The sequence below is a fragment of the Stigmatopora nigra genome, chromosome 1 (assembly GCF_051989575.1).
Source record: "Stigmatopora nigra isolate UIUO_SnigA chromosome 1, RoL_Snig_1.1, whole genome shotgun sequence".
In the NCBI taxonomy this organism is placed as follows: domain Eukaryota; kingdom Metazoa; phylum Chordata; class Actinopteri; order Syngnathiformes; family Syngnathidae; genus Stigmatopora; species Stigmatopora nigra.
Genome location: NC_135508.1, coordinates 15,367,115 through 15,380,397, shown reverse-complemented (window position 1 = coordinate 15,380,397; position 13,283 = coordinate 15,367,115). Strand labels below are relative to the sequence as shown.

Sequence of the window (13,283 nt, the reverse complement as noted above, 5' to 3'; positions counted from 1 at the left end):
TCAAGTTTTTAAGAATTGCTAATAAACGATTACCATGATGACATGGGGAAATCTAGTGTGTATGCAACCCAACCAGTTTGTGACAAGAATGGACAGAAGGGGGCAGCATTGTGTATAATGTGCATCTCGAAGAAGAATTGTGACCCAGGAATGTATTCAGTTTACGCTACGATCCGGATGTTAATGTTGGTGAAACTTCATTTGAATGCATTTTGTTGGATAGGATGTTACAGTAAGGGTATGCTTTTAGAGCAAATGAATATATAGTTTTTTTTTTTCAGAGGACCCTTAATACAAATTGTAAGTATAAATTGTTAATATCTATTTGAGAAGCTATCTATATGAGAAGTTATATAGAAGACAACAAAGAGCTAACGCTTATAGTTTTAAGTGCTACTCGCATAAAAAGTATGAATACAGAATTTTCACTGTTTAATACCTAAAAAATAAGTTTCATTATACAGATCGTGACGATTGAGTTATTAGTTTTTATAACGATTCCTTTGCCATAGTACACCATCACGAACTGGTCTTGCTCTGTTCCCTGAACTGACCAGTGATTTCTATTTAACTGTGTATTAAAATAAAAAATAAAAATAATCAAATGTGATTCTCCACAGGGTGCGGCTGGGCATAGACAGACATTATGGCTCACATCACTATCAACCAGTATTTGCAGCAGGTAATACTCACCACCGTCTGTTTAGATTAGTGCTGTGTGATATGACAAAAAAATCTGGTTTAATAATGTGGGCTCAAAGGCGAAGGGGGTACTGGTGTTGAGGCTGCACCAGGGTTAGGGTTAGTCAAAAAGTAACACAAAAACGAACAAAAACACAAATTAAGCTTTTGAAGGCGGGCACAAGTCTTTTCAGGGCAGTAATCACAATAAACAGGCACAATATCCATAGATCATTTTGAGAATATAATGTGTCATATCGTGCAGCAATAGTCTAAATCCAAAGTGCATTGTCTGGAGTTGTATTTGTCCTTTTCCAGGCCTATGAAGCCATCGACAACCAGAATGGGCCAGTTTCTGCTGAGCTTCTGTCTTTTAAACACCCCCACGTAGCCAACCCCAGGCTCCAGGTGTGGCTCAACCCATAGATTGATAATGTGTTACCCACAAATGAACTGAAATAAAGCTTGTGTTTCAGCTTGCCAACCCAGAGGACAAATGTCAGCAGGTTCTTGAGCCACCGTACGACGAGATGGTGGCCGCTCACCTGAGGTGTGCTGCCGTCTAAGGATTCCTGGAATGTTGACAAATGATTCTATTGTGTGACTCATGGCAGTCTTTCATGTTTGCCAGGTGTACATATGCTGTTGCCAATCACGACTTTGTAGAAGCCTACAAGTTCCAGACCCTTGTCGTCCAATATCCTTGGTGATGGCATTAGTAGTTCATCAATTATCGGGACAAAGTCACAAATAGCATCCCGGCGGATGAGTGGTTAGCGTAAAGAGGTCAGACATGGGTTGGTTCACGGGTCGCTTTAACGTCAACTCGATTTCATGTGGGCCGGACCATTTTAAATATAATATTTAGACTATTTGTTTTTATAAATGGTTTAAAAATTGAAGGCCCTGAATATTCCGGTTTTATAGATCTAAAACAATGTTTATTTTAGCTTTTTTGTATATATTTTTAGATTTTACAACTAAAAACACAGAAAAAAATGGATTAAAAGATTACAATTATTGCTTTAAAAAGTGGAAAATCAGAAAATTTAATATACATCTATACTCTTCATTTTAATTTGATCCTAAACAGAAAGGCGGCAATCATGATTTACTTTCTCGGGCCGCACAAAATGATACGGTGGGCCAGATTTGGCCCCCGGGCTGCCACTTTGACACCTGTGGGTTAGCGCATCGGCCTCACGGTGGAAGAACTGCGTTCGTATCCACGTTGGTCCACCTGTGTAGAGTTTGCATGTTCTGCCCAAACCTGCATGGGTTTTCTCCGGGTACTCCGGTTTCCTCCCACATTTCAAAGACATGCACGGTAGGCTGATTGGACACTCTAAATTGCCCCTAGGTATATGAGTGTGAGCGTGAATGGTTATTTTTCTCCTTGTGCCCTGCTATTGGCTGGCCGCCAATTCCGGGTGGCCCCCGCCTCTGACCCAAAGTCAGCTGGGGTAGGCTCCAGCACCCACCGCAACCTTAATGAGGATAAAGTGCTTCAGAAAATGAGATGAAGGGGAGATGCCGCAAATAAAGGTTGAAGTTTGAATTTGACACTCTCAGTTGGACTCCTTGATTTTTCACATCCTTCCTGAGAGCATTTCAGTCCCACAAAGAGGAGAACTGGTGAGTGGCAGCAGAAGCATATTAAACACATGGCAATGATCAGCAGCCGGTTGAGCATTCTCTCCTCTTTTTTTATCTTTCAGGGCATTGCCTGTGATGTTTACAGTCACTCTGGATTTGAGGATATTTGCTAACAATGTAAGATTTTATTTTTGCCATATAATCAAGGATTTTGAGGGCTTTATTGAAATGTAATATGTGTTTACCAGGCTGAGCAGCAGTTGCAGCGGAAGGGCAAAGGTCAACCTGGTGAGATGCTGGAAAAAGCTGCCGAGCAACTCATGAGCTGCTTTCGAGTTTGTGCCAGTGACAAGTCAGTAATTGTGATCATTGTTATTACTGGAGTTTCCGTTTCTCAGTAAATCTGAAACCATATCTATTTTTTTTGACAAAACCACTATTAAATCAACACAGCAATATATTTGATTGTTTAGCTTACAATTTGTTAGCTCTGGCTAGTACACTGTCTCACAATCGAATCATGGGGTGTGAAAATTCTGACCTCTGTGTGCCTGCTAGATGGAATTCTGATTGGTTAAAGTAACCCTGTGTCCAACAGTTACTCACACAGAACTGATTAGGAAGGCTTCTGGGTAGATTTCTGACCCTGGCAACAAATAATGGCTGAATTGTGATTGGTTAAATACTTAAATATGAAAACACTATCTGGAAGCAGCACAACCTGGGAAAGCAATGAAAGGACAGACAATAATCTAGTAAATAAGTACATTTTTTTTAATTATGAAGTGGGGGAGGAAACATTGCCTTCCTTTTTAAATGGTTTTCGCAGAAATATTTTATATGAAAAAGTGAAAATAGTTGATGTTTTTGAATTTTTAGTTTTTTATTCTTTTATCATAATGAAAAAAACTAGAACAAAGGAGAGAAAATATAGTATTATTTTTGTTCACTTTGGTGAAAGTTGATTCTCTTTAATTCATTTATTTGGAGAATGATGCCATTACATAGAGTAGTAGTTACAATTCTTTCAGTCGATCTTTGTTCAGTGCATAGTTTTTGGTTCCCATGCACATTAACAGCTAAAATTGCACGCTTGGAGCAAGTCACTGTATATAAGATGTCGATTTGTCAACTGATCGCAAAAATAACCAGTCATATATCAACGGTCAAAATATTTGTGGAGGTCTTTGTGTGAATTGAGCTTGAAAGTGTTGACACCTTACCCTCCTCACCTGATTCCTTTTTTGTATTGAATTGTGTCTTTACAGTCGAGCTGGGATCGATGACTCAAAGAAGTGGGGCATGATGTTTTTAAGCAACCAACTCTTTAAGATCTACTTCAAGGTCTCAACTTGTTTTGAAGAAAAAAATGAAGCACCTTGAACCGCTTTCTATGATTCACATTATATCCTCTTGTCTCTACTTTTATCAGATCAATAAACTGCATTTGTGCAAGCCGCTTATCAGGGCCATTGACAGCTCCAACCTGAAGAACGACTACAGTCCCGCTCAGAAGGTCACATACAAATACTATGTAGGTCGCAAGGCCATGTTTGACAGTGACTTCAAACCAGGTAGCTTTTTTTTTTTTTTATAATGTCATCACGCCTCAGAAAAAGTGTACCATTTGAATACGTTTTATGTGTCTGCGCCCCCATAGCTGAAGAGTGTCTCTCCTATTCCTTCCGACACTGCCATCGCGCCAGTCAAAAGAACAAGAGAATGATTCTTATCTACCTCCTGCCTGTCAAGATGTTGCTGGTTAGACTCACTTTTTTTATAACTATGTTTAAACTAGGTGGCCCAGCAGATCAGTGGTTAGCAGATCTGGGGCCCTGGGTTCAAATCCAGTGGAGTTTGCATATTCTCCCTGGGCTTTCATGGGTTTTCTCTGGTTTCCTCTTACATTCCTAAATACATGCACGGTAGGCTGGTTGGACACTAAATTGCCCTTAAGTGTGAATGGTTTTTCCATCTTCTCCTGCAAATGGAGGATTCCGGGAGTCCCCCACCTGGTGCCCATAATTGGCTGGGATAGGCTCCAGCACCCCTCACAACCCCTGTGAGAATAAGTGGTGCAGAAAATGAATGGATGAATGTTCAAACTATTCTTTCAACTGGAAGTGGACCTGCTTTGTGGGTGCAGATTTTCATTCCAGCCAAACAAGTGGACTCCTTTTCACCCATCTGGTGTCGTTCAAGTGATTAGTGAGTTGATTGCAGTCAGGTGCCGCTTTTTTTTTTGAGCAAACAATTGTCATATTGTGTGCATTGAAGCATTCATAATGAAAACCTGCACCCAAAGCATCTCTTCATAGACTGGGTTGGAGAGCTCAGTACTAGAACTTTTGTTTGCTGATCCTTTAGGGCCAGATGCCCACGCTTCGGCTTCTGGAGAAATACGACCTTCTGCAGTTTGCTCAAGTCACCAAGGCTGTCAGGTAAGATTTGCTCTTTCAGTCCTCCAGTTCAAATGCAGCAAACTTTAGTAACATGCAGACTTTTGAAAAAAAAATCATTTGTCATCTGGGATTTTTTTTTTTTACTGATAACTATTTAAGGATATTAAAATGTAGCCTGGTAGTAGTAGTAAAAGCAGTAGACCAAAGGGGAAAAAAAGTAAATATTTTTCATAAACTAACCAACGAACTTCCCATCCACCTCTTTATTATTATTATTTGATATCAATCCACTTTAATAAGTAAATAATACATTTTATATTTTGAATAAAACTGAAAAAATAGTCATTTAAGTCACTCGGAGCCTGACGATGTTCTGTGTGAACCTTTTTCCTTCACATGATATTTGTTAAAGCAGTGGAAGCAATTTAATCACATAGTCGACATAAAAAATGTGTTCCCAATTGGGTAAAATCAAATTACCTGCTGAAGAGAAATATTTCTTATCACATGTATTCTTTCATGCTTTAGTATAATGTGTATGTGGGGGGCCAGACTAGTGTGTATTTGTCCAACTTTTCGGTCCGTGTGTTTTAATTTGTGTTATTGTTCTATGTCTTGTTTTCACTTTGTCATTTTCTTGAGATCAAGTTTTTACCTTCTCTCCACCTGAGAGAATAAAATAATTTGCTGCTCATTGCGGCACACACAAAAGTAACTCTCTTCTACAAATTGGCGATGTCCGCAGGATTCTCTGTGGATGGAAGAACCGTTCTGTATTCAAATCTCTTTGATGACAGATGGTGGTGTTTCATGGAATAAAAGTAGGATACATTGTTTTGTCTTAAAATCAACTGACTGTCCCAAAGAGGATAGAATGTCAATTGACTAACGTGGGAATTAGGTCCGTGACGCATCCTGTAATGTCAGAGAACGCAGTGGCGGATCTGACAGCGTTAGATTTCAATCTTGCCGACAATGGCAATTTGTAGAAAAGAGCTATTTTCTTTGTGTGGGCTGCAATGAACAGTTAGGCTGGTTTCTATTTGCAAATTCTTTTATTCTCTTATGTGGATAGAAAAACTTACAAACTTGATTCCAACACAAAGTGAAAACGGATCATGGAACAAATTAAAACACATGGATAGAACATTTGGACAAATACAGACCAGCTTGGGACCTCTTTCCTTGGGTAACTGAATTAATTACGCAGAAGTGTAAATTCCACAGATATTCTGTCTCCAAACCAAAGATTGCCAAGAACCTACATATTGATATGCACCTTATTTTAAAGTGATGAAAGAATACATGTGTATAAAAGAAATATTCTCTTCAATAATCTTTGGAATTTTAGCAAATCTGCACAATGGCTAGGCAAAATGTGACAAGTAATTAAAACAGTTGATGATAACTTGCATTTCATTGGGTAAAAAGTACTAGCATTTCATTTTGTTTTACTTTTTTTCCCATTCTCTTTTTTCCACTCTGTTAAACAAATTCACTTTTTTTTCTATACTTGTCAAAATTTGCCTTTGCATTAAAATGGTCTGTGTTTCAAAGAAGGTTAGGGTCCTTTTTGAAACAGAATCTACATTTAAAGCTCATATAGTGCTAACCACTGTGTATATTTAGTTTTTAGAAAGATAGATATTTCTATTCACGACTGTGCTTGGCAGTGACGGAAACCTGCTGTTATTGAATGAGGCTCTTTGTAAACATGAGACCTTCTTCATCCGTTGTGGCATCTTTCTCATCCTGGAGAAGCTCAAGATAATCACATATAGGAACCTCTTCAAAAAAGTGTAAGCACCTCCTCCTCCCCTGGCCACCAGCAGAGAGTACAACTGGTCTGTTGCGTTCAGGTACCTGCTGCTGAAGACCCACCAGCTTCCTCTGGACACCTTCTTGGTGGCACTGAAAATGATGAAGGTGGAAGATGTTGACGTGGATGAGGTGCAGTGTATCCTGGCAAACCTAATCTACATGGTAGGTGCCGGCAGACGGACACGCTGGATGAAGGAAGGAAAGCTGATTTAGTTCATCTCCTCCTAGGGTCACATCAAAGGTTACATCTCACATCAACATCAGAAGCTTGTGGTCAGCAAACAAAATCCCTTTCCCTCACTGTCTACAATCTCCTAAAGGATTGGACCTCTCGCACTGTCATCAGCAGGAACAAAGTTAATCCTCAAATTAAGTATACGTTTTTTTTCTTTTTTTTAGTATGTATGGTTAATCATGAATAAAAGACTCTTTTTGTATGACTTGCTTCACTTTTGAGTTTTGTTCTATTTAGCCATACCTGCTGGTTGGATTTTACCATCTGTCAAAAAAATAGTTTATTTTTATAAGGGCTACCTTAATACTGGTACATTAGTGCATTAATGGCCTGCGTCTGACATTTAAAAAAAAGGAAATCTTTTTACATTCTGATTGCTTTATTCCTGAAAGTGTTTTATTTATGGATTTGTTGTGTGTGTATATTGAACAATTTACTGCGTCAGTGTATTTCAGTTCGAGTATTTTCCAACAAAATATAATAATTCATAGGCTTTGTCATCTTTTAACTCGATAAAAGCCTAATTGTCATCATACCCAGAAACTGCGTAGGATGAAATTGGTAATATGTCCTGGGACATGAAGAACAATCAAAGTTCAAGCAATATGCACTGGATTATAACAGTCAATTATTGGGGTAAAATTCCTGAGTATGGGATGAATAAAGTTTAATATAATGTAACTTAAATGGTGGATTTTATGTGCCTTGGTCCCAAAAATGACTTAACAATTTCAATCAGTTTTTCATGTGTTACACAAAAAGTAAACATAATTCCATTTAATTTGATCACATCTAATTATTTAGCTTTCATCTATCATAATTATTATTGTTTTCCTAGAGTCGATTGGGTCAGCTCCATAAAGGTCAGCTGGGACAAATCCCGAGACCACAGATGCAAAACATTGTTTAATGTATGATACATAAACATGTTTGATTACATTCCAAAATAACAACTTGTCTTGACTTTTTATAACATTGAAATTTTGCAAGTAACATTTGAAACACACATTTTCCCGTGTTGATTTCAAATGTTGCAGCTCTATCTATTTAGATGTTTCAATTATTATGTAAAATTGAGCTTTGTTCTACATTAGCTACGATGACCCCCATTTGGAAGCCAGATCTGCAGTATAGTGGTACCTCGAGATACGGGCTTAATTTGTTCCGGAACGGACCTCGAATGTTGATTTTTCTCGTAATTCAAACAAACATTTCCCATAGAAATGAACTAAAAACAAATAAATTTGTTACAAACGTCTGAAAAAACACCAAAAACATTATATTGGATTGGAAAAAAAGGTTTTATTCGTTCTCATTCGCCACCTATTAACAAAGTAATGAATAACTAGTGTTTTAATAGTATACTAAAATGTGTTTGATAGAACTAAAATTAGACAGATTTCACAGAAGAGAAAGAGTGACAAGAGAGGGGGGGGGGACTTTTTGCACGGCAACGCGCTGGTAACATAACAAACTAATTTAAATGAACTTGGATTACCATGCAGATACTCAAAAATAAATGTAATCTAACTTTACACGAAATTCAATTCAAATTTTGATACCTTGGCTCTATTTGCCCCGCCCTACTTTCAAATGCAACCCATCGAGGGGCTGTTTGCTTTTGTATTTCCTTCAAAATATTCATAAAATCATGCAAACAAATGTCCTCGCAATAGGATGACGCACGATCACTTGCCAACGAGAAGTAGTATATATAACTCGTATTAGCGGTCGCCTCGCCATTCGCAATGACTAACGGGGGGGAACACTAAAAAAATGCAACGCTCCGCTCAGTACTCGTAAAGACATTACAGACAGTGCCCATGTTCTTATCAGTAGCCTCTCCCGTTTGCTGTCTGCTCGTATATCAACATTTGTTTCGTATGTCAAGATAAATATTTGGCTGAAATTTTACTCGTTTCTGAAATTGCTCATATGTCAAGGTACCACTGTATGGAAAAAAATGACTCCAGACATACAAATTCTTCAGCAATGTACAAAGACAAACATGACACTAAAAGCTGAGGGACTCACTCACAAGTTGTCTAACTGAAATTTCTTTTGAACTGTGTGGTCTTGTGACTCAGTGGCCGCTAGAAGCTGTCTGATCCAGAGCACATGTCTGGATACTTTGGTAAAAACCAGCCCGTTGCCCGTACAGCCTGTAGGAGGCACGATGAGGGTGCCTGTGAGAAACGCAGTTCCTTTCTCCATTGCGGCGAGCGGCATAGCGGGCAACAGACCGCCACATTGCCACGCAGTTGAACTTCCAGTAGTGTCGGATCCATCGTTTTGACCCCGCCTCACTAATTTCTCAGTCTGTCCAGTCACGCAGAACATTTTATTACTCAGTGGGACCGAAACGTTGAGCTGGGCGCGGCACTCGTCCAAACTCATGTAAGTGAAGTTGGAGTCTAAGGATTGGTTCATGGTGGCCAAAACTCCGACTTTCATGGAATGCATTAGGATGTTTTCACAGAAGTCTTTGTTGGGTAAACAAATGTGGTGGAGATTCGGGCCGAAGGACATGGGGCTTGCCAACTCCAGGAAGGCCAAGTCGTTGTTGTAGTCGTGGGGACGATAATGTTTGTGGATGTGCAAAGCTTTAACGGACACTGTGCTGTCGCGTGTACCTGAGAAGAAAGCAGCACAGCTCAATTAAGGATGATTTTCCTTACAACATTTCATGACACAAATGCTAACTTAATAAAGTTTGCTACCAGCGATTACTAAAAAATTGGAAGGTCGGGGGTCAGATTCACGCAGGAGGCAACTGGCAGCAGTCAGGACGGAACGCCGACCCAATAGGACGCCAGCGCAAATCTCATTCCCACCGCTTCCCAGCAACAACGCCTGCAGACAAAGAATGGGAAATGACATTCCGATTGGTATTGGCACACAACATGCTGATGAAGACCGAAAGAGACATAAAAAGGGTTGATTTTTCAAACCAGAAACACAGAAAGTTCATATTTTAATGGCACTTTTTGAGTATGTGCTGGAAGGGCTCACTTGAATCAAAATGTTTGAGCATTTATTGGCTACATAATTTCTTGCATTACTTGACTGATCTAAAAATGTTGCTATCAGATTGGAAGTAATTTGCGCACTGAGAAAGAAACAAAAATGTTCTATACATGTTTTGCATTTTGATTCCTAGGTGGAACTTGTAGATAAGGCTAGATTATTGTTTTAATATAAATATATATATATTGGGTAGCATGTTGGGAGAGTGGTTGACACGTCTGCCTCATAGCTCTGAGATCAAGGGTTCAACCCCGGTTTTCTGTCCTTCCTGTATGGAGTTACCCGAACCTGGGTGAGTTTTTTCTGAAAAACAAGCGTTGTAGGCTAATCGAACATTGCATTCTCCATGTATGAGTGTGTGTGCGAATTGTCGTTAGTCTTATCGTGCCCTGTGATTGGCTACTTGGGTTTTATGACCAGCTGGTCTTACCTGCCAAGGACAATTTCCATGGTGACACATTGTTTCTGTTTGATGGGAGTCTGGAAGCCTTCCGCAAGGAAATTCCACTGTGAAAAATACAAACGTCAATTGTTTTGTTTCGTTTTTTTGCAAATGTGAATATGCCATCATATATGTAGCGTTAGACCTTCCGGAAGGCAGCTTCGTCCATCGCTATGCAATTTGAATCCTGGCACGCAGGAGCACACAAAGTTGTTGTAGGTTGCCACACAGAGTTGGTGGCAAACATTGGGGCCTTCTGTGGGACAGGAGACCCTTCCTGAAACCAAATCCCCGATGAAGCAAGATGATGGGAAAGCCGAGAAAGCATTCGAACCGTCATCTGTGTTTACCTGCTGCTAACTGAGGTGCTGTTTGTGGCTCCCCGTCATCTTCCTGGCTGACCAACTCTGGTTCAGCCAATTGACATGTATTTCCATAGAAAGGGTTGGGACAGGAGCAGTGGAAACCATCCACCTTTCTCCTGCAGGTCCCACCATTCAGGCAGGGGTTGGGCTGGCAACGGCCTCTCACTATGACAAACCAAAATAAAAGGGTTAACCTTGGTGAGTGTATTTTAATCACAGGTTTGCTTTAACAATGTTGTTGTGTGACTTAAGCAGCTGAGGCAGCATTGATTGGATCACTTAATAACAGAAGTGAGCGGAATTCACACAGTCCAGAATGTCAAAGATACAAGGAAGTCTTGAGTCCGACTATTCGAGAAGTTAAACAGTCACGAACATAGTATTCAGTTGAATGAAGGCAAGATAAAAATGATGGTGGCCTTTACCTACATCTAGCTAATGAGCTAGTGATTCAATCAATGATCATGTTGAGCATATTTATCCAATTGTAAACAAGTACTTTTGTGTCTGTTTTTCAGCTAAATTAAAAGAACATTTTTTAAAAGACCTTGTCGCAATTTGTGTGTTATCAATTAACTATGTATGGGTTTATAGCAGGGATCTCCAACCATTGGTTCATGGACCACTACTGGTCAACGAACCACTTGGTGCCGGTCTGTCTGAGTAATAAATATTAATGTTTTCAATCTTGCCCTCCTACTTAACAATTCATAACAACTTAATAACAGGTAATTGCTATTATGCTTGGAATTGTTTTTTTTTCCCGCGAGCATGTGGTTGGAGTGCTGTTGTAACATTGAAGAGTTTGGACAACTTTTGGAGTAATTGTGTTTAATAATTGTCCAATTGTTGTTATGTCATGCCTTACTGTCTGTTGCAACTAGTTGAGTGCTGAGTTGCCTTTTTTTCATGCATTTGTCTTCCGAACCGCTTTTCCTCACAAGAATCGTGGGGGTGCTAAAGCCTATCCCAGCTAATTATATGCACTAGGCGGGGAACACCCTGCCGTTGGCCAGCCAATTGCTGTATTCTCCATTTTGTTTCAATGCAATCTTATACTCATGGTAGCCATTTCGGTTCTTTGTAATTTGGTCCTTGTATGCAAATGTTCCTGCTACATTATGTCACCTAAAAAATATGTTGTTTCCTTACTATGAAAGTGGTAAGAACCACTCCAAAAAAAGTGTTTTTCTTTTCTTACATTAGACATGAGATAATGTTTAAACCTAAGAACGTGTGACCGGGCGTTTGGTCGCTGGTCTTTTGGTCGCTGGTCTTTTGGTCGCCGGTCTTTTGGTCGCCGTTAGGGTTAGGGTTAAGGTTAGGGTTTAATATCTAAGTGCATGTGACAACCATAACCCTAACCCTAACGATGGCCAAAAAGACCAGCGACCAAGGGGGACCAAAGAGCGGCGACCAAAAGACGGGCGACCAAAAGACCAGCGACCAAACGTCCGAGCACCCTATGAATGTCATAATAAGGCAACTTGCACCGTGAGTTTGTTCAGTGAATGTACATCAAAGATGACTAAGAAATGTGGTCCAAAATGCACATGCATGCCAATTATTTATTATCTGCTACAGTCTGAGAATGGCAGTTGAGTTTACTCCCAAATATAGACGGACACACTGGACAACAAAATATAATATTTGTGATTGAACTTACCATCGTAGGTGCTCCAGAAGTTGATCTGTGGAGATTTAAATTTTAATTGGAATTAAATCATATTAAAAGGAAAAAGTAAGAATGAAAGGCTAGTGATTGGGCCAACCGTAATGGCGTCGTCTTCAAAGAACTCCCTGGCTTCCTCAAACGTGCAAAGTTCTTCATGACATTCCCGCTCTAGGTTTCCTTGTAGGATCTCCTCTATTAGGAAGTGGTTTGCCCGTTTGGAACGCAGGAAAATACTTTGTGCTCCTGGTGCTTTCACAAACACTGAAACACCACATGAAAATAGCATAAAGGTTCGGTGGTATCTGTTTATTTTCTGCTGTTTTGTTTGCTTGTAATATATCTACACAATCATACTTTCCAATTCACACTGAAATGGTCTATCTTTAACCTATACATCAAGAAATTCTGAATTAAAGTAAACCTTTGAAAGAAATATCGAAAACAATACAATGAAAGACTAAGTATGGCATTTAAAATTTGAATTGGATTATGTAAAGCTGGCATTAGTAAACTATAGTTTTCCCTTTCCCACATTTTCATGTATTTTTACTTTTAAATTCTGAGTACGGCTATTTTTTCAAAATAGAAATTGTTTATGGCTCTTTCTCTCTGTCAAAAACGTTACCGATCCCTGATCAAGTGAATAATATTAGGAAAGCCATAGTGTGTCTAATGGCTTGTTTTCCGTTCAGTCTTCATCACCAAATGACGTCTTTGTGTTGTCTTCATACAGACGATTTAAGTGAAGTCCAAGAACTACCCAACTGTTTCTCAAGAAGATGAACAATTCTTACCGTCTGCTTTGGCGAAGACCTGAAGGACACATGCAAGCAAGGTGAGCGAGAGGAGACGCAATTCCGGTAGCGCCATGACATTGAGTGATTACTATCTAAGGTCGTCACATCTCGTTTGTGAAGCTCTAGCACCGTTGAGACCACATCACATGGTCCTCCATGATTCCCACGTGTCCCAGTGTTGCCTCCCGAATGTGTCACGTGTTCACATGTTGACATCAAGTTCAATTGATGGGAACTTTGTG

At 39.6% G+C, this 13,283-nt stretch overlaps 2 protein-coding genes across 2 annotated transcripts; one reads left to right on the top strand and one right to left on the bottom strand.

Annotated features, from left to right (window-relative positions):
- Positions 1-163: 163 nt before the first annotated feature.
- pcid2 (PCI domain containing 2) lies at positions 164-6,872 on the top strand. The gene is made up of 15 exons (XM_077726320.1): positions 164-300; positions 621-682; positions 1,000-1,089; positions 1,158-1,231; positions 1,313-1,378; positions 2,275-2,316; positions 2,400-2,454; positions 2,526-2,629; positions 3,546-3,621; positions 3,710-3,851; positions 3,938-4,038; positions 4,645-4,718; positions 6,353-6,478; positions 6,539-6,662; positions 6,729-6,872. Exons 2-15 carry the CDS (start codon positions 647-649, stop codon positions 6,816-6,818), a joined length of 1,200 nt encoding a protein of 399 aa, XP_077582446.1. The 5' UTR covers positions 164-300; positions 621-646; the 3' UTR covers positions 6,819-6,872.
- Positions 6,873-7,628: 756 nt separating this feature from the next.
- prozb (protein Z, vitamin K-dependent plasma glycoprotein b) lies at positions 7,629-13,255 on the bottom strand. Its single transcript, XM_077726221.1, has 8 exons — positions 13,039-13,255; positions 12,342-12,505; positions 12,236-12,260; positions 10,555-10,734; positions 10,350-10,481; positions 10,193-10,269; positions 9,456-9,588; positions 7,629-9,368 (listed from the first exon to the last, which is right to left on the bottom strand). Exons 1-8 carry the CDS (start codon positions 13,112-13,114, stop codon positions 8,770-8,772), a joined length of 1,386 nt encoding a protein of 461 aa, XP_077582347.1. The 5' UTR covers positions 13,115-13,255; the 3' UTR covers positions 7,629-8,769.
- Between the last annotated feature and the right edge of the window lie 28 nt (positions 13,256-13,283).